This window comes from Vidua macroura, chromosome 2 (genome assembly GCF_024509145.1).
Source record: "Vidua macroura isolate BioBank_ID:100142 chromosome 2, ASM2450914v1, whole genome shotgun sequence".
Taxonomy (NCBI): Eukaryota; Metazoa; Chordata; class Aves; order Passeriformes; family Viduidae; genus Vidua; species Vidua macroura.
Genome location: NC_071572.1, coordinates 86,554,540 through 86,574,012, shown reverse-complemented (window position 1 = coordinate 86,574,012; position 19,473 = coordinate 86,554,540). Strand labels below are relative to the sequence as shown.

The window sequence follows — 19,473 nt, the reverse complement described above, 5'->3', positions numbered from 1 at the left end:
CTTCCCATCCACTAAAAAGCAGGTCTTGAAAATATCCACAAATTTCTAATGGCAACTGACAAATTACCAGAATAATTTCCATAATAATTTCAATACAACTACTACTACTACAACTATGACAACTACTATTACTACTAATAATAACAATTATAATAATAATAAAATTTATTATTAAAATTTTAATATTATTTCTGGAATATAATATTGTTTTATGAAGTATGGGTATAGATATCCATTTCCTAAATTAAACAAAACCATATTTACCTCATCACAATTAAAGACTAATACTTGTCTTCCAAGAAGCCCACCCAAGGCTTTTACTGATTCTGTCTTCCCAGTTCCAGCTGGACCATAGGGATTTCCTCCAAGGCCCATCTTCATGGCCTGAGTAAGAGTTAGGTAACACTTATCTGTCAAAGGTGTATAAACAAGTTTCGGGGCAATCCCCTGCAGAAACAAAACAAATTATATTGATTGGTAGACAGAAAATACTGGCAAGTTAATTACTTTAATTTTATTCATAAGTAATTAATTTGGTAATATAAAACAAAAGACAAAATTTCTGTCTCATTAAGAATATGAATTTGTTTACAAAACTGTCCTGGTTTTATATCAAATGCCAAAGTATTGTTCAATTTTTTTCACAACTACAGATGAAACTGCACTCAGATATATAAAACCAAGCATATTAAAAATATGTATATGATAATTTGATACAATTTATATTTACCCCATTAGCATCAGGAATGAAAATTATGACCCTATATTTTAATATTATCTATGAAATAGCATGTTAAGGACATAACAAAGTTTAGAAAAATGACAACAGTTAGGAGACAATCAGAAGCATGTACGAAATGAGGAAGTGTTTGACTCATATATAAAAGCCACTACGTAAAAATACCACACCTGATATTCATAAGTATATTGGAGTTCAGCATCTACCATCTGAACATAACATTTTTGGTCATTCATATAAAATCTCAGCTGCTTCTTCCAAGCCCAGTCTTCAACATTGTGAACCTCAGCTTGATTCAGCTGCTTCACCACATCAATGTTATGAATGATATCAAGAATCAGAGCTTTAAGCTTGAGCTCAAGGATTCCAGATTCTGCAAATAATCACACCAAAAGAAAAAATTACTCTAGTATAGCAAGGAAGACACATGTTACCCATTCACAAGTTAATTGTGCTGCTTTCTATTACCAGCAGATTTTATTTAGATCTGGTTTGAATTATATAAAGGTTTTTGATCTTCTAAAGCAAGCAGAATGAAATAAGATCTTGACAAACCATGTAAATCATGTAACTTTAGTCATTTTGATGTGACTTTGTCTGCCTCTACATGTGGGGGGTGTGGGGGTTTGAGACACAGGAAGAGGGGGAGAGAGAGGGGAGAGGAAAAAGGAGAGGGAGAGGCTTTTCTGCAAAGCAATTTATGCCAAGAGTGTTAATAGCCATCTCCACTTCAGCAATCAATGTGCCCCAACCTGCTGTTGAGCATGTGAAAACCATACTACACACACTCTGGAGATTTTACTCAGAATAATTATGTTGATGTGGAGTGAAAGTTCATTAACAGATTGGGTACATTAAGTGTACTCTTATATTGTTTAATTTGGTTTCATTGAAAGAAATCCAGTTTGTGTGTTTCTATATCATTCCATAATGGGGATTAAAGCAAAGTAAGTGAGAATAATCACAACTCACTTCAAAATCCCACCTATTTTCCAAACTAAAACATAAACATAATGTATTATACAACAGATGAAATGAACACTCCTCTGTAACTGAGGAAACTTCTCAAACAGCTAGAGAAAGAGCACAGAAAAGAAGCTCAGATAAAGAAACACACAGACTTCTGGAGGTAGGTGATATGAATGCTGCTTCTAATTAATGTATCAGATGTTTACAGTTCACAAATTCTAAGATAGAATTTAATGCAGGAAGCAGCTATACAAACGTGGTGGAAGATTATCAACTACATATCGAGTCTTTTTATACCTAAGATAAAAGCCATATTACCTAACCTACAGTGTAGACTATTTATCTGAAGTAGTCACTCAAAGCCCCACCTCTCATCAAAAAAAAAAAAAAGAAAAAAGCACTCAGAGGCATAATTATTCTAACCCATTCAGACTAACTAGCTTATTTTGCCTCAAAGGTACTCAAAATTATTAGTTCAGAGGCAGATGTGTACGTCTAATATAGAAGAAGAGACTCACCTACACAGTTGTACAGAATATACTGGCTTGACACAATGTACCTCAACTGTGGTTTACCCACTTCTTCTGAAACAGCAGATGCATAAGCTAATAGATAGAAACTTACTAAAAAAAATAATAAAAGAGGTCTCCAAATATAAAAATTCTCCAAGATAGTTTCTAAGATTTATATAAAAGTCCTTTTGTTTACTTTGAAATATTAATGACTAATCTTGGCTGTAATAGGTAAGTGACTTTATGTAACTCAGCTTTGTGAACTCAAATTGAGACAGATTTATATAATTTCCTGTTTAAATAAACAATGTAAAATACTACACAACTGCAGCCATAATAAAGAATTATATATAAATTATTTTTATACCTGTACTCCCAGTATCTTCTATGCCACTACCAATGCTAGTATAATGGTCCAGTTTAGCCATGAGCTCTAATTCTAATTGTTGCAGATTATGGGTTTTGATAGCACTTTCAACATCTTCAGTGAACAGAATTTGTTCTGCCAAGGAAAGAATCTTTGGAAGAGAAAGTTCAGATTATATTTTATAAATACTGAAGACATATAAAAACAAACAAGTTTTTCAATTAATTTGCAATTGCTTATTATGTATGATATTTTAAATATTTTATTGTATAATTTTTAAACAAAGCTCTACATTTGCTATGATTCTAAGAACAAATAAAGCCATCTAAAAACATGACAAAATTTTGCCAAAACTTGCAATGTAATCTAATACAGCAAGTCTTTTCCATTAAGTGGTATGTCAAAATGCCATGAAAAAGACCTAAATATTTCAAATGTTTGCAAAGGAATTTCATAAGAGCACATATTTTTAAGAACTTCTCTACATGATCAGTGAGTAAAATGGATATGATTGGGGTTATTTTCTTCCAAATCTAAATGTATAGTTCTTCATGAAACTAAAAAAATAACTTATTTGGTAATTCTAAGACTACACAGTGGCACTACTGGATCAACTACTACCTGGGAAGGAAAGAGTGATGGATCGATTGAACCCTGCGATTTTTTTCCAGCATCAACACAGTCAATTAACATTTTTTTCAGGGTCTCCTTCATCTCCGAAGCCAAACTGTTTAGCCACACCTGACAAAGAGACAAAAAACCCTCAAAATTATATAAGAAATTAATATCTCAATTATGTTTGAACTAGACTAGGATGAGATTTTTCTTACCTCCACATCATTTGATAGAAGAACTTTATTTCTAAGTGGCACAGTTTCTCCTTCTACAGACTTCATGGCAATTATGTATTTAAATTCTTCATCAAAGCTCACACTATTAATGCCTATTAATCAGAAAACATCAATAAAGATATATATTCTCAAAGTCAAATATTAATTACTAAGTGTCTAGTCATGGAAAGAGAGGAACTGCAACATATTATTTGGCTTCAAAGAGGCTTATCTCTAAATAAGTAAATTTCACAAATAAAGATGAATGCATTACCAGCAAAAAGTTTCTTAAGATGAGACTGGATAACCAGAGGATTCGTGGACTGTCCTAAAATTTCTAATAAGTCATCATCTCCAACAAAATAGAATCTTGGAAATGCTGAGCGCTTTTCCTATATAAAAACAGAATAAATCAATTTTGTTGATTTAAACCCAAGCTTACTGACTTTCTTTATTAAAAAATGTATTAATGTTCACTGTACCTCCAAAAACTCATTCAGGGATTTCTGACACCTCTGAAGCTGGTCAAGTATGGTAGTTAAGGTATTTTTTATTCCTGCCCGGGCATTTAGTGATGTTATCCTATTGTCACTCTTAATATCTGACATAATGGATCTTGACAGAAAAAAAAATTATAAATTCATTATAATTTTAATTTAAATATGACATATATAAAGTTAAGTAAATAAAAATTAACACACAGACAAGTAATATAAACAGCCGATATATAACTTTTAGGTTTCAGTACTAACGATGAAACATTTCAGAATTTACCTCAATGTCCTCCGATGTAATTTAAGAACAACAGTTTCTTGCTAAAATTTGTCTACCCAGAACCAAGAAAATTAAATTCTTGACTTTTATTTCCATTTAAGTCATTTCAACTCAAGCCAAGACAGATAATGGTACATATCTTTCCATATTTCTAAAACCTACTCCCTTTTTTATATTTTTACTTGTTTGGAACAAATAAAGCATCTGTTTCCCCCAAAACTCTGTGTGTACTTTCTTAGTGAACAAAGTGATAATCTTCAACATGATTCTTGGAAAAAACAATTACATCCCCTCTACTTCTGCTGCTAAGACCAACCTTGTGTTTGCCTGCCTTGCTCACAATCTTTAATGCTTCACATGATTCCTTTCTTCACATGTGCCCCATTAAATGAAAATATTACCACCTTTATTCAGATATATGTTGCCATCACACATACATATCTTCTGAATTCCTGCCACTGACCTTCTTGTTCATACACATGCCAATTGTTCCATATATTTTCACAATGAAGAATGTTGCAGACTACAAGTGAAAGATACTAAAAAGGTAAGTCACATTCCATAGCACTAACCTAAAATTTTCATCTACTCTGTTAAAACGAGCTTGTTCTTTGGGTAGAGCTCCACGACCAAATATCGGTTCCAAATAGACCCACTTCCTTTGAATTTGGTTTAAATTCTGCAGGTATTCATCCAAGTCAGCTAGTTTTTTTTCCCAGATGGACACTTTATCTTCAAAACCTTTGTAATACGGAGAGTCCTTAAGAGACTGTAGAAGACAGCGATGATCTCCAACTTGATTGACTGTGTCCTTCCAGTCTTTAATAAGCCTGATAGTCTTGCCTTGGCTATCTTCATAATCTGTTAATATAAAGACAGCTCCAACTCCCCAGAGTTCAAGCTCACGTAACGCTTCTCTGATTGTGATTTCACCTTGAGCTCGACAATTCAAATCCTATTCAAAAGCAAGAATAGATCTCACATGAAACTACAGAGCTTGCAATAAACTCTCAATTCAAAAATATAACACAAATTCTACTTCTATAGTATTTAAGATACAAGCATATGGAACAACATATACCACATAAAGTAAACCATAAAAAAACTATAGATCCAGTATTTTAAATTATTCATACCTTAAGTTCCATTGCTTTTTCTATAATGGCATCTGTCACTTTTAGTAGATCTCCAAATAGCAAGCCCTCAAGTGTAGTGCCTCGGGGAAGACCCAGAAGACGAAAGAGATCCAACCAATGATCTGGAGATAGATGTTCTCCTCTTACATATTTTAGGACTGGAATTATCATCTATAGAAAAAAATGCATTGATAAATCCGTCCAGTTGTTATGAAAATTGCATTTCTTTGATTAAGAAGTGACATGCTATTCAAACAAAAATAAAATTTAAATTCTTAAACTGAGGTACAGTTTTTCCAGTTCTCGAATTTAAACTTTGGGAATATGATTCTGAAGACAACTCACTGTAAATCTGTGTCTATGTAAGCTGTAATGACCATTCTGTTTACTGTAGAGAACGAAAGGTTCCCAAAAGCAAGTGAATGTTCAAAACACTATCAGAAGACATTTTTTAAAATATTAACATGGTTTTACTATAAGAAATTAAGTAGAACGGAGTACATTACCCAGTAATACCAAAACACTTTTTGTTTCACAGGCCTTTTTGAAATTCATAGAATCACAGAATCATTTGGGTTGAAAATAACCTTAGAGATCACCTGGTTCCAAATCCCCTGCTGTGGGCAGGGACACGTTACACCAGACCAGGTTGCTCAAAGCACCACCCAACCTGGCCTTGAACATTTCCAGGATAATTAGCATCTTACTTTATATTTGTCCACTTCCTTTTGCAACTTTACTGTCATTACAGTATGTTCTTCCATCTTCCTCAGTCTGTCATGCCAGTTAAACAAAAATTCTTCAAATAGGTATATCTTACTTCTGCATGAAAATCAAACATAAAAAAGTCATAACAACACAGCCCTACATCCACACTTGTATGCCCATTAAAAATTAAGTAATAAAATGTTACCTAAAAGTAATCCAGTCTTCTTTGGCTTTTTCCTGAAAACCTTGATAAAACTCTTCATAGAGTGCCCAGACTTCTGCACAATTCTGAATATCCTGACTTACAACTTCTGACAATGATAAGTCAGGCTCTTCCAATTTAAAATGATGGCATTCTTCACTGCATAAAAAGATCATTGCATAAAAAGATTATTGCATTATGCATTACATTATTCCACTGTACTTTTATGGATAAAGAAATGGTACTATACAGAAATCATATTTTTTTAAGAAAAGTCATTGGTTTTATTGAAGAATATTGCTGCCAACCAACTGCATTTTCCTTATAATCTCCTTCTGGAATAGAAATAATAAAGAAATATGATTGATAACTATTTTACACAATAACCTTCTCCCATATTCACAATTATTTTCCATAAACTTTCATTTATTTTTTATTTATGAGAAAGGTGAATTAATTTGTGCCCTCAAAATCAAAGCTGGAAAGAAACTAATTTTAAATTGATCACTTCTTATTGGTGGCAAAAAGAATATGCTAATTTTACTTGCCATCATTTACATGCCAAGGTAAGATGTTTAATAGAAAACTTCATCCTCAAGATCTACAATAATGAGCACAGACACTTACTGGGAGAGGTGATCTCCTGTCCACTTAAGTTACAAGAGGTTATTTTTGGACCAATATCCCAAACCTTCTCTTAGTGAGAATTTCAAAAGTCAGAATTAAGCCTTTAGTCTACAAACTTTCTTTTGCAAGACCTTAAGAGATTTCTCAAGTTTATTTATCAAAAAAAATCTAGAAAAACTTAGCTTAAGAAACTCATGTTAGGCAAAACCAACAAAAAAGACCCTGAAAAGCTAATGAAAAATATGTAATACAAATTAAATTACTTATAATATCTGTTGTGATAAAAATTAGTGAACATTTTCTGAGATACTGTTGCTGCAAAAGATCAATAGATTAATGAATCAGGTATACAGGGAAACAAACTCACATACATGAGTTTTTCTTTCACAGTTTGAAGTTCATCAAATTCTTTTTTTTTTTCCTTTATCATCTGAGCACTTTTCTCGAGTACATCCTGACCACCTGTTTCAATTACATCATCACTTGGCTTTAGCTGATCCCAGCGAGCTTTAAATTTTTCCAGATCTTGAAGATATATATTGATACGTGAAAGCACATTTCCTTTCATCACTTCCATCTGCAAAGCAATAGGCAAAATTACATTCCTTAACAGTTTGTATCTACAACTATGATCAAAATCAAAGCATCAACTTCAAAATTTGATAATGACTACTTGATCAAAAATCAAACTCAAAAACCTTCTTGTATAATACCCAAAGAAATACTTCAACTTTATTCTCCTCATTCTGTTTTTCTTTTAAAGGGGGCACTACTTTTTTTATTATGCTAGTACTTGAGACCTATTTATTCAGCCTATGCTACCTACTTAGGCTTGCCTCTTAGAGCATATAGAAAAAATGCTATATGTATGGCAAATTTATATCTTCAGTAGAACTTCAAATGAGTGAAGAAGTTTGCCTATAGACTGGAATTGCAGGACTGTGCATAGGTTAGCAAAGTTAAGTGAAAAGAAAATAAAAAAGCTTCAATACTAAAATCATGATAAAGAAATAAAAATGCTATCTTTAAACTGTTATCCTTTAAACGGTTATCCTCTTTTTCTGTTAACCATTGCATTTATTAAGCCATTTCTGTCACCGGAAAGTTGTTTTGAGACAGAACTACAACAATACAACATTTATTTTAGCATCAGTTCAACAGAAGTTTCCTCTAGTAACTGCTTCAGAGTTAACACTTTCTGCTTAAGAGTCTAAGTATTCTTCCTTGGACAGCTCTCCCTGAACTCAATAATGTTGAGTTATTATTGAACTGACAATATTTATGGATTTAATAGAAGAAAAAGGTATTGTTCTAGACATATTCAAAATAATTACAACATTTTCAGGTAAAACATTAAGCTTTCATTGCTACCTGTTCGGCAATCATAAGCTGGTGGCTTTCCATCATTAATTCAAATTTATCCCATGTAGCTCTTAGGTTACTGATACTGTCCAAACCTGCACCAGCCACAGTTCGCAGAAGTTTGTTTTTATCTTCAGCCTCTTGAAACAGGAGAAAAATCTAAAATCAGAAAGATCAAAAATAAGCGTACATGTAAAAATTCAGCAAATTCTGTTTATCTAGAGCAAATACATATGAATCACCAATTCTGTAACACAGATGCACAGCTAATAAGCTTATATACAGCTGCTTTATTAATACTGCTAATAGAATAATATTAAAATATTTGAAAAAATAGTCTCTGAGGTATCTAAAGAAATTCTAAACCTTGATCCTAACATGAGATATACAGAAGTGAATATTACCTATGAAAGAGGTAAGTGCCACCTTATATATTGCAGATATCAACTCAATCAAATTGGAAAAGAGCAGCAGAGCAACAGAATGCGATAAATCTGTGTGCATGTTTGCTGGCTTTGGCTGAGAGGTGGTTAATTTTTTTTCTTAATACCTGTTCTAGACTGTTCAAAGTGCTTATAAAAGAATTGGAAGAGGAGACCAGTCTGTGAGATGATAAAGTTTACTGATGATATTATGTTATTTCAGACATTAAAATACTTCACCTGTGAAGAACTACAGAATGAATGCATAAGAAATAATGACTGATCATACTGGTGACAAGCAAAATTTAAGTAGATAACCATGAAGAGACATAAATGTGAAAAAATAAATTTCACATGTACAAGTTGAGTCCTAAGATAAAAACTGCACTTGACTGCTATCTTAGGGTTATGACAGCTAGTTTTACCAAAATGTGAGCTTAATCTAAGGAGTAGGAAGCAAAACAAATATTATGAGTCACAGAGACCAGAAAGATAATAAGAGGTAATATTACAATTTCATCATGTAAATCCATTCAGATCTTAAAAACTTAGAAAAATCTGTTGGTCACACAGAAAAATGCAATAGAAAGAAGACTTATCAAAAGGCAACAAGGATAATCAAAATTATGAGTGGGCTTATGTATAAGAAAAGATGAGACTAACTAACACTCTTCAATCTACAAAAGAGATCGCTGATACCAGACATAACAAAGTAGAATACAGTCATGTGCCATGAAAAGGAAGAATAGGAACTGTTTGGTCCATATCTCTTCCAATAGAAGACATAAATGACAGGAAGTTAACAGGTGCCAGTTGAAAAAAAAAAAAAAAACAAAAAAAAAAAAAACAAAAACAAAAAAACCCACACCAAACGAGGGGTTCTCATGTAATGGGCAATTGATCTACACTTTACCAGAGTATATTTTGGATGTCAAACATGTATTTGCTCTCAAAAGACAAGGTAAGGCTGTGGAAAAGAAATCCACTGAGTGTTACTATATGCTCAGGAGCTACAAAAAACACAGCAACGTTCAGGTTGAAGGTTAGAAGCAAAAAGTATCAAATATGCTACCCTGACCCTATATTTTCCCCTAGGTAAATCACTCCACTGCTGGACATAAATTACTATGCTACATGGACTACTGCCCTGACCCTATGTGACCTGAGCATGATCTTTATTGGTTATTATGAAACATAAGTTTCCATACTAGAAAGTAATTACAGTTTTATAGCTGTTGTTCTGGATAGAATAAAATAGTATCTTACCCCTTCCTTTCGTTCATGTAAGCTTAAATATTTTAAATTGTCTTCTGCTATTTCCTCTACAGTCTGGGGCCTAATCACTAGTGTTTCCATGGCATCAGTGAGAAACGTAGAAACATCACAGAGGTGAACTACACAAAGATGGAAAACAAAATTATCGTGGAAAGAATATTTGTAGTTTTAAATATCCAAGTCAGACAAATGTACAAGGATACAACATTAGTCTTAAGTATGCAAAGTATTTGTTTAAAAATTGCAGACTCCAATCTTGTCTACTACCTGAACAAAAATTGCACATTTGTGTTTACAAGTAGCTTTTCCAAATTAATCCACTGCATTCAATGAATTATTTAGACCATAAGTATCAGAGTCCCTTCTGAATATTAAACAAAAATACATGAGGCATTTATTTATATACTTTCAAAGGCTGTAAAGGTATTTGGGTTTTTTTGGTTTGTTTTTTTTTTTAGGTAAACAGATATAAATTGCTTTTGGGATCTTTGGGGTTATTTTCTGTTTATTTTGGTTTGAGTCTTTTAAAGAGGCTAACTAACTAAAGCCACCTTGCTTTACATATTGAAAATACTCACAAACAAATGCCTGCATCAGCTATAATGTTGTATTTACCTACCAAGGTAAATCCCTTTTGATATTGAGAAAGGAGCTGTACAGCTCCAGGAAATCTTCCAGGAAAGATTCACCTTTCAGGCTATGAAATAATTCCCTTTCTTGTACAATCCCTATTATACATTTTCTGTGACAACCATTAGATTTAAAGCACAAAGCACTGTTATTCCTCAGCATCTACTTTGTCCTGCTGTTCCAGATGTAGGCCAACCACCCAAAACATGGGAATGTTTTGTATTCTTCAAGACAGTTTTATCAGTTTTGACAATCTAAGCAACAAGCAATTCCATGGAGTAAGTCCAGATTATTTTAGACTCTTTATGAAGTATTTCAATTTTTAAAAGAAAAATCTAAGAGCATTTCTATTACATTTTATACACCTTCTGAAACACCTAGGAAGTTTTCCTCCCTCAAACATTAAATAACTTTTCGTCTCAGAAGCAACAAAATTTTCCTTCAGATAAAAGAAACAAGCAAAACAATGTTCATATGTATTCTTTTACACCTGTAACGGAGGTGGCCCAAACAAGAGAACAGGAAAGATACACAATGGACATCAAAGGGTTCTAGGTTACGTCTGTAGTGAAAAAGTAATATTGAGGAATACACAGCTGTAACGGATTACTTTCTCTGCATTGTGATTTCCGCAGTTCACTGTGCCTGAAAGTAAAATATTTCTTTAAAGAGTATTTACATTAATAGAAATGTGCCCAAGTACAGCAGAAACAAACAAAACTAAAATACTGTTTATTTAAGTTATTTACCTTGAATAGATTTTCTCAAAGAAACAACTAGAGCGTCATACAACTTCTGGATGAAATCATCGATCACAGTTTTCACAGGGTTGCAATTAACAGTTAAACAATCTATTCTGATCGTGCTTCAGAAAAAAAGAGATTAAAAGACAACAAATACTCAGTAGCATACTTACATGTATGATCTTATATCTCTACACCTATACACATCTATAGTTTACCCTTTGTAGTTTAATGAAAATTTTCCCTTATAATTCTACAAATGAAAGTCATAGCTTAATGGGAAAATTACTCATAGTGTTGAAATATTTACAATTATGCATATATACTTTCAATTTTATGGGGACTTAAGTCTAATGCTCTGCTTCTCCAAATAATTAGAAAATGCCTTGATTTTATATAACCAGTGCCATAAAACTCTGAAAGGCTATTATCATACTCAAAAGAAAAATACTTTCATTATTTGTATGTTCATGCCTTTAATTCTCTATTTTCCATGAGAGTTTACTAACTCAGCCTTCAGTAGTAATAAGAACAGAAGAATAGCCATAGAGAGTCATTCCAAGGCCCCGTATCTAATACATTAGTGACCATAAGTAGATACCTAAAGAACACTAAGAAAAAGGTCTACCTTGCTTGATATCTTCCTGACTATCCTCCCTCAACACTAATATTTTCAGCTCATGGATTTCTTAGCAACATGTTGCTTCTGGCTATAAGACACATCAGCCAGCTTCTCTTCTATTCACCTCAGTTTGTCCATGAACTCATGGAAATCTTTATTATTCAGAATATCACTAGCCAGAAAGTTCTGCTTCCCCAGCATGAAATGTCACATCTTCTTCCTTGTTCTAAACATGATTCCTAACAGTTTTACTTTAGAACTCTAACCATACAGTACAATAGGTTCATGAGAATATATGTAAGAATAAAAGCCTACCCTACCATATTTTAAATTATAAGAGGTAATCAAATGTTTCATTACAGGAATTACTTCATGACAAATATTTGCTGTGTCTGTTCCTAACTCCCATATATATTTCACATGTACAGGACTTGGCTAAAAGATTTGGTAAAATATTATGTTTTGTAATATATCAGAATTAGCCCTGAATTCTGAGGAAGTTTCCCATTGTATCAAGAGGAAGCAATTAGTTTTCAGAGAAGGTGACACAAATAAAAGAGACTATCTAAAAATAAAAATGAAAAATCAAAATCTGTACATTTAAAAACTACATCCACATTTCAAAAACACTTGAAATTCTATCTAGATCTTCATCTCTATTTTACTATTACCTTTAAAATATCTGATAGAATATGTTATTCAAACAAAAGAATACAGTTACATTATACCTTGGAAGACGTTCCGCTTCTTTCCCTCTCACTTTTAATGCCTTGAAGTTTTTTTCCCAGTCCTGTTTGCTAGAAAGATGTGTCTTCACCAAAGGTTCCATATCTACTTGGCCGATTACGACCCATTCCTTTCCAACATTATTTTTTATTCCATGGAAAAGAAATATTTTCCAGATTAAAAAACTGTTTCTCAATAACATTAAAATACTCCAATAAATTTTTCAAGTTACATTCTCTTTAACCTTTGTGCTTCTTCAATTATCTGTAGATTTTCTTAGTACAAAAATCAGGAGGTAAACAATGGTTTGACATGTTCACACATTTAAGGATATTCAAAACAGAAAGACTGAAAGGTCAGCTTTTATACAGAGTATTCAAAAAGAGCTATACATATACTTCAAGTCAGGCATGTGCTAAGGTGGTTGGCTTAACATGGATGGACTTGCTAAGCTTTTGCTTATATGCCTTGAAGAAAAGAACAGCAATGCACAAACGTAATTGCTCAGCTACTTCTAGAATGTCCAAAGCATAAAATGACACAATCTAAGTGAAAAAAGGTATGAGTCAGTCCACTACTGAAAATACCTTGAATTGATTAGAAACATCTGTCAGCCTTCTGAACAAATCCTCTGCTTTACTGAAAGCGGTCAGAAATCCATTTGCATTTCTTTCGGTCATAACAGTGAATATAGACTCTTCTTCTGCCTCACTTACTCCCCTAAACTGATTTGGAATAGAGATGAATCTCTTCATTTCTCTATAATATCTACCTCGTACTTCTTCAAAAGGAGGTCTGAATTGCAAGCGACCTTGCCTAAAAGGTGAAACAAATAGAAAAACTAGTATTTTAATGTCATATGCACCTGAATCTTTTCTTCTAAGGCAAAAAACCAAAATCTTACTTGAATGTTAGATCAATAATTATCTCTGGTAAATTCTCATTGAGTGCTTCTAAGCCCATTTGATACTGATGCTCCAGGGCTTTATAAAGTTGATGATTCCAATGTCGTCTCCAAGCTTTCATATCACTCGATTTGAAACCCTAAAATTTAACAATGTTTATTTTTATTTTATTCCTCCATAATTATAAGATGAAACTGCACACAGCATAAAATCCAGGATCTTATACCAGGATCTTAGTAAAATTCAGTAATCACACAGCTGGCACAGACTGGGTCATGGCACCAATCTGGTCACAGTTTAAGGACCATCTGGACAACATACTTAAGTCACTTTTGTTTAGTTTTAGATAGTCCTGTGACGAGCATGGAGTTGGACTTGATGGTCCTTGTGGACCCCTTCTAACTCAATATATGAATTTTTGATTTTGTGACCAGTTGTTGCATATATTGCATTTATTTCAAATTAATATAGGAATTTATAAAAATATCCAAATCAAACAGTCTCTGTGGCAAATCAACATAGGAACTTCACTGGAGTGTGGCAAATCAACATAGGAACTTCACTGGAGGTCCATCACCCATTGGTTTACCAGAACGTTCTTCAGGGTTATTCTAAAATGCACAGGACTCTGCTAGAAATAACATAAAGAGCTGGCTGAATAAGACATTTAAACCTGTATCACATCTTCTATTTTCTTATAATATGTAAGCTATGTTTTAAATAGTATTTATAATAATTCTTGTGTTTCCACAGAACAATGTTAACTAATATATTAATGGAAAATTTTACCTCAAAGAATTCAGTTTTTCATTGTAATCTGCTACACTGCACCATAAGAACATGGAAAGCCTTATCATACAGTCAAGTTATGTAAATCACAAAGTATTCTGAGCTGGAAGGGACCTACAGGGATCATCAAGTCCAACTCTTAAGTGAATTATCCACACGGGCATCAAACCCATTACCTTGGCATTATTAGCACCCTGACCAACTGAGCTAAATGGTCATTTGCAAGTCATGGAGAGATTTGCACAAAGACAACTTAAGCTAGAAAAAAAGCTAGAAACTCTTTCCAGGTTAAAAGGTTCTTTTGTTTAATTGGAGATTTTCTGGCAGGGCTTTGGAGGCAGTCGAGGGTTGCTGCAGGAAGCTATACAGTTAAGGTCTGTCCTACAATTCAAAGCTGCCTATAGGAGCTCTTCCAACAGAAAGATTCTAGAGATTAAGAAAACCTGAAATTGTCTTAATTAAGCCTTAAGACAATTATAACAGGGTTTTTAAAGAATTATGTAATATTTTGATTACAACAGCAATAAGTATACCATCTTATAACTTTTGGAATGTGCAAAAAAATATACATTCGGTTAAGTTTTATCACTTCTACTGAAAGATTTTTGAAGAGTGACTGAAAACAGTTTAGGTAATTTTCCATCTAAAAACATTTCATAATATCAAAATAAATTTCAAACAGATCCTAAAGGAAATCTAGATTATTTTCATAAAATATACTGTCTGAAAGATAAAAATCTGCAAATTAAACGTGAAAATAAATCAAGCCAGATTATTTTTTATATTATCTTGAGAGAATGAAAACAAAATTAGAAGTAAAATACTGGAAAGACACTGCATTTATATGACTGGCAAACACCAAAAAAAATGTAACTTGCGTTTGCACTATAAAGGATAAGAACATCATACCCATTTAAGAATATTGTCCTTTGATTGCTGAAGGCTATAGGACAAACTAAACTGGCTTGAATAATAACTCAAAATAGCTTACTTTGACAATATGATATTTTTAATCAAAATCTTTATCATCTTATTTAATTATATTAACGGTCATTTCCAACCTTAATGTCTCTATGATTCTACTCTAAAAGTTGTCAGTTGATAAGTGAACAAACAAAAATATGTTTTTCTCATTATTTCAGGCAGAAATGCATTTTAATTCCAAATTTTATACATTTGTTTTATTCTGAGTTTATACTCATTATCTGTACCAATTTCTTCACTTTACCTTGCATTAATGGCTCAGACACAACTGATCTACATTACCCAAGGTATTCCCATTTCTTCATCTAACACCTGTCATTGACCAAAAGGTCTTCTCCCATTGCTAGTATGACATAAAAAAATTATCTCCATCCACCTCATATGTGATTTTATCTCACATCTGGCATTAACTAGGACACAGATGTTTTCCTAAGACAACTAGTAACTCCTTAATCAGAATTAATTCAATCACACTATGTTTGAGTCTTAAATCTTGATTACTGTAGAAAAGTCTTATTTTCACAGTTTGCAGTAGGAAAATCAAACCTGTGACTCAAGGCTGGCAAAACCAGTTCTGAGCTCCTGAAGCCCCTCTTTCCAACGCTGCTGCTGCCGCAGTAGATCAATATTCATAAGCGATATGACCTGTTAAAAAAATGTTAAGGAATAATAAACATACTCATCATCATGTAAATTAAAGAAAGGTTAAGGTATGCTATAACAGACATGACTTCAATTTCATCTGGAAAATATACCTTTTGAATGAAGTTTGTGTGCCACTTTCTAAGTTTTCTATTTTCAGTGGAAATCCGTTCAGCAGCACCTTGGAGTTTTTGGATGTAAGCCTCCAGTTCTTTGGGATTATCCCATGTTATTTGAGCTTTTCCTCCAGGACCTGATTTTGAATGCTTTAAAAACACATAAACTTTGTAACATTTAATGACAAAAACAGTCTACCAGCCAACATACAGAAGTGATAATATAAGAAATACGGTTTTATTCCTAGCAAAAAAAATGGAGCATCTCCCTTTTCCTAGCTGCACTAGAGACAAAATAATCTGGTGAATCAAAGACATGTAGGGGCATAGCATTATAGCTACATCAGTGCACTGGAGGATTAATGACAGACTCCTAATAGAGTTTGAAATAGAGCAACTGATGTTGAGACTGCTGCTCCACAAACATAAGCAGACATCTGAAGATGAGAGGTCACCTTAAACGCCTTTCTTGGTCTTTGTTCTGCACAGATCAAAATCAAAAATGTGGCATTAATAATTGCTAATCAACTCACCTGTTTATCAAGAAACAAATTTTTAAATTACAATGCAATAAATGTAGAAAAAGCAGCACAGAATATGCACAGATACCACTGAAATTAAAAAGACAAAGAGAGGGGAAGTCTTTCACCTTAATTATCTGTTCAAATGCTAGAGCAGATTGTAACATCATTGGCTTTTGGCTCCAAATCATTTGTTGATCAATAGAATTATAGAAATGTGCCACCTGTAAAAAAAAAGGAGAGCTTAAATTTAAAAGAAAAAATAAAGTCTCATGTCAACTTTGCCCTAGCTGTAGGGGTATCCCAGATATCAATGACACCTCATGGGAAATTGAACTGAAATATAAGCCAAACATAAACATATGTGGCATTGAGTGCAACCAAAAAATAGACCACCCACCCCCAAAAACCCCACATATACTTCCACTAAAGTATTTGCTAATATATTTTCAGTTGAAAACTAGCAATGGTGAGGATAAGTTGCTACATTTTAGGAGAATTCCCTTTAGTCATAATTAGAAAAAACTGAAACTAAAACCAGGTAATCAACTAATTACTTGTCGTATTTTTGTATATTCACACAGTAACTTCATATGGCTTTAATACTATATTTCAAAAGAAGACACATTCTGAAATTGTAAAGCATATCTTTTATGGACTTCACTAATTTGTTCAAGAAAGAAGTCACTTTCATACAGACAAGCACAGTGAAAAGCTTAACCACACAGACAGAAAAGACAGCACTGTAGAAAAGTTCAAGCAGGGAAGTCAGAACAGGAAGTTATTATGGCATAATCTTATACCTGCTTGAGGATGACCGCCTGCTTGCAGAATTTTTGTGCAGTGTTTGCAAGATGCTGTATTTTAGCTGGTATAGCAAACCCAAGTGCTGATAGCTGACGTACTTCTCTTAGCAGAGTCACCAAACGATCTGAGTAAAGTATGTTTAATGTTCCAGAAATGGGATCCAACTCCATCACAGGGCTATTAGCTTGGATACTGAACCAAAATCAATTATAATACTGAATATAATTTGATATTTATCCTTTCTTAGGTGCATTTTACCATAATATAACAAACTATTCTAAACAGCTTGATGTCATTCTATTTTGTTTTTCTATGCATATTAACATTTTAATTTACTCAGAAATTATTCCAGTAACCTTTCCTTAAATTCAAAGGCAATGCCTATCATTTTTGTTTACAAAGTTTTTCAGGTTTGTGACAATAGTTAACATGTAACTCACAGCTAGACAGTATTCTAGATTACACTGTATCCATAACAGTCTCTCAAGCAGGAGACTTACCAGCCTCAGGCTCCAGCACTGCAAAGCAGGGAGAAAATAATGAGTGAACCAATTCTAAGAACCAGAACTTGCATCAATGGAGCATTTTGGTATATTCAGCCAGATGCTAATAAGAGCATCAGCCTATTTTCAGACTTTATTCTTTTTTCTACTTTAGCAATGCTTCTACCACCATCCTTTCACAAACACTTCAGCCTTACTCATTTTTTTCTTCTATCATTTCTTTTCTAGTTCCCATATCCATTGCATTCCCCTATGTAGGGAGCTACTTTTTTCTTGTTCTTTTAATTAACCACTTCACGTCTTCTAAAATCTCACAACAACAAAATTTTATAGTACTAATAAATTAGATGGCTGCTATATATTTGAGTATTTTGATTAAAATAAAAGTTTTCATTAAAGTATAAACTCCTGTATCCTCTGTAACTGTGGACAAATTCTTTTCAGAGGAATTTTGCAAACTCAGAGCTGAAGACAAATGCTATGTGGCCAATCAACTAAAATTGTTAAAATATCTTTTAGTATCCCATACAGAAATTTTATTATATTGGGGAAAAAAATCATGAAGTTTAAATTGATATGCTTACCCTTCTATCATCTGCCTTATGTAGACTGCAGAATTTCTTGTGAATAGCAATTAATTTGTTACTCTACATGTGTTATCTGTACATCACAGCTATACTCTCATCTAGTCTCTCTACATTATCACTATAAGGATTACAACGGGTAACAAGTAAATCAAGCATGTCTTTCATTCCAGGTGCTAACAGAAACTTCAAGATTAGTTATTAATCTGCAATATTAGCTGTTAATTAGTAATTAAAAATATTGTCCTGTATACTCCACCTTACCAAGCAAGACCGGCAGGATGATGAAAGTATAATAAATTGCTCTATTTTGTCTCTCCATTCATTCTCAATCCTATAATTTTTTTTAATTTCCTTTCAAGTTCTAATGAATTACACCACACTACAGATTTCATTATTTAATAAACATTATTTAAACAAGAGTCTATTTACCAAAGTCCTGACTTGGGATTTGATAATTCTGACTGGATATTCCTAGACCAATCATCAAATTGTTCTTGCTCATATACTTTCAACTGTTCCAGAAAACAGTTTGCACTTTGAAGAAAAGTTTGAAATCCGGGTAAGTCAGACAGAAGAGCCTCTGCCAGCTTGATAGAATCATCCACCTTAAACACAGTAACAAAGAAAAGAAGGTTAACTTCCCAGTATTCAATCAGAAAAGAAAAATCACCACAATAAAAATCAGTATTACAAAACATCGAAGTGGGATTCAAAAGCTGATTAGGAAAAAAAAAGTGTGTCCCAGATGTCTGAATTCTCTTTACAGTAAATTGGGTTTGAATAAGCTGTTCACTGACAACACTGGCAATGGCATCCACCTCTATTAAGATACCCCAGGATATCCTATTTGGTCTATAATTAAGTTTCTGAAAAGGTACAGATCTCCCATGAGTCTTCTGTTGCATCTATAAGGTCCATGACAATACTTCAAAGGTATTTGAAATGGAATTTCACATCTACAGGTGGACAAATTAA

At 33.1% G+C, this 19,473-nt stretch overlaps 1 protein-coding gene across 1 annotated transcript in view; it reads right to left on the bottom strand.

Annotated features, from left to right (window-relative positions):
• DYNC2H1 (dynein cytoplasmic 2 heavy chain 1) overlaps positions 1-19,473 on the bottom strand; it is a 147,629-nt gene that overhangs the window by 120,734 nt on the left and 7,422 nt on the right. Inside the window, exons 11-33 of the mRNA XM_054002204.1 lie at positions 18,928-19,103; positions 17,405-17,600; positions 16,730-16,825; positions 16,078-16,230; positions 15,869-15,967; positions 13,549-13,688; positions 13,232-13,460; positions 12,647-12,774; positions 11,303-11,418; positions 9,915-10,042; positions 8,236-8,385; positions 7,236-7,441; positions 6,241-6,396; positions 6,035-6,149; positions 5,328-5,498; positions 4,764-5,146; positions 3,900-4,032; positions 3,692-3,809; positions 3,418-3,530; positions 3,209-3,328; positions 2,588-2,738; positions 910-1,112; positions 265-447 (exon numbers count right to left, since the gene is read on the bottom strand). Of these exons, the coding sequence (XP_053858179.1) occupies positions 265-447; positions 910-1,112; positions 2,588-2,738; positions 3,209-3,328; positions 3,418-3,530; positions 3,692-3,809; positions 3,900-4,032; positions 4,764-5,146; positions 5,328-5,498; positions 6,035-6,149; positions 6,241-6,396; positions 7,236-7,441; positions 8,236-8,385; positions 9,915-10,042; positions 11,303-11,418; positions 12,647-12,774; positions 13,232-13,460; positions 13,549-13,688; positions 15,869-15,967; positions 16,078-16,230; positions 16,730-16,825; positions 17,405-17,600; positions 18,928-19,103 (3,663 nt within the window). The remainder of the gene's footprint in view (positions 1-264; positions 448-909; positions 1,113-2,587; positions 2,739-3,208; positions 3,329-3,417; positions 3,531-3,691; positions 3,810-3,899; positions 4,033-4,763; positions 5,147-5,327; positions 5,499-6,034; positions 6,150-6,240; positions 6,397-7,235; positions 7,442-8,235; positions 8,386-9,914; positions 10,043-11,302; positions 11,419-12,646; positions 12,775-13,231; positions 13,461-13,548; positions 13,689-15,868; positions 15,968-16,077; positions 16,231-16,729; positions 16,826-17,404; positions 17,601-18,927; positions 19,104-19,473) is intronic.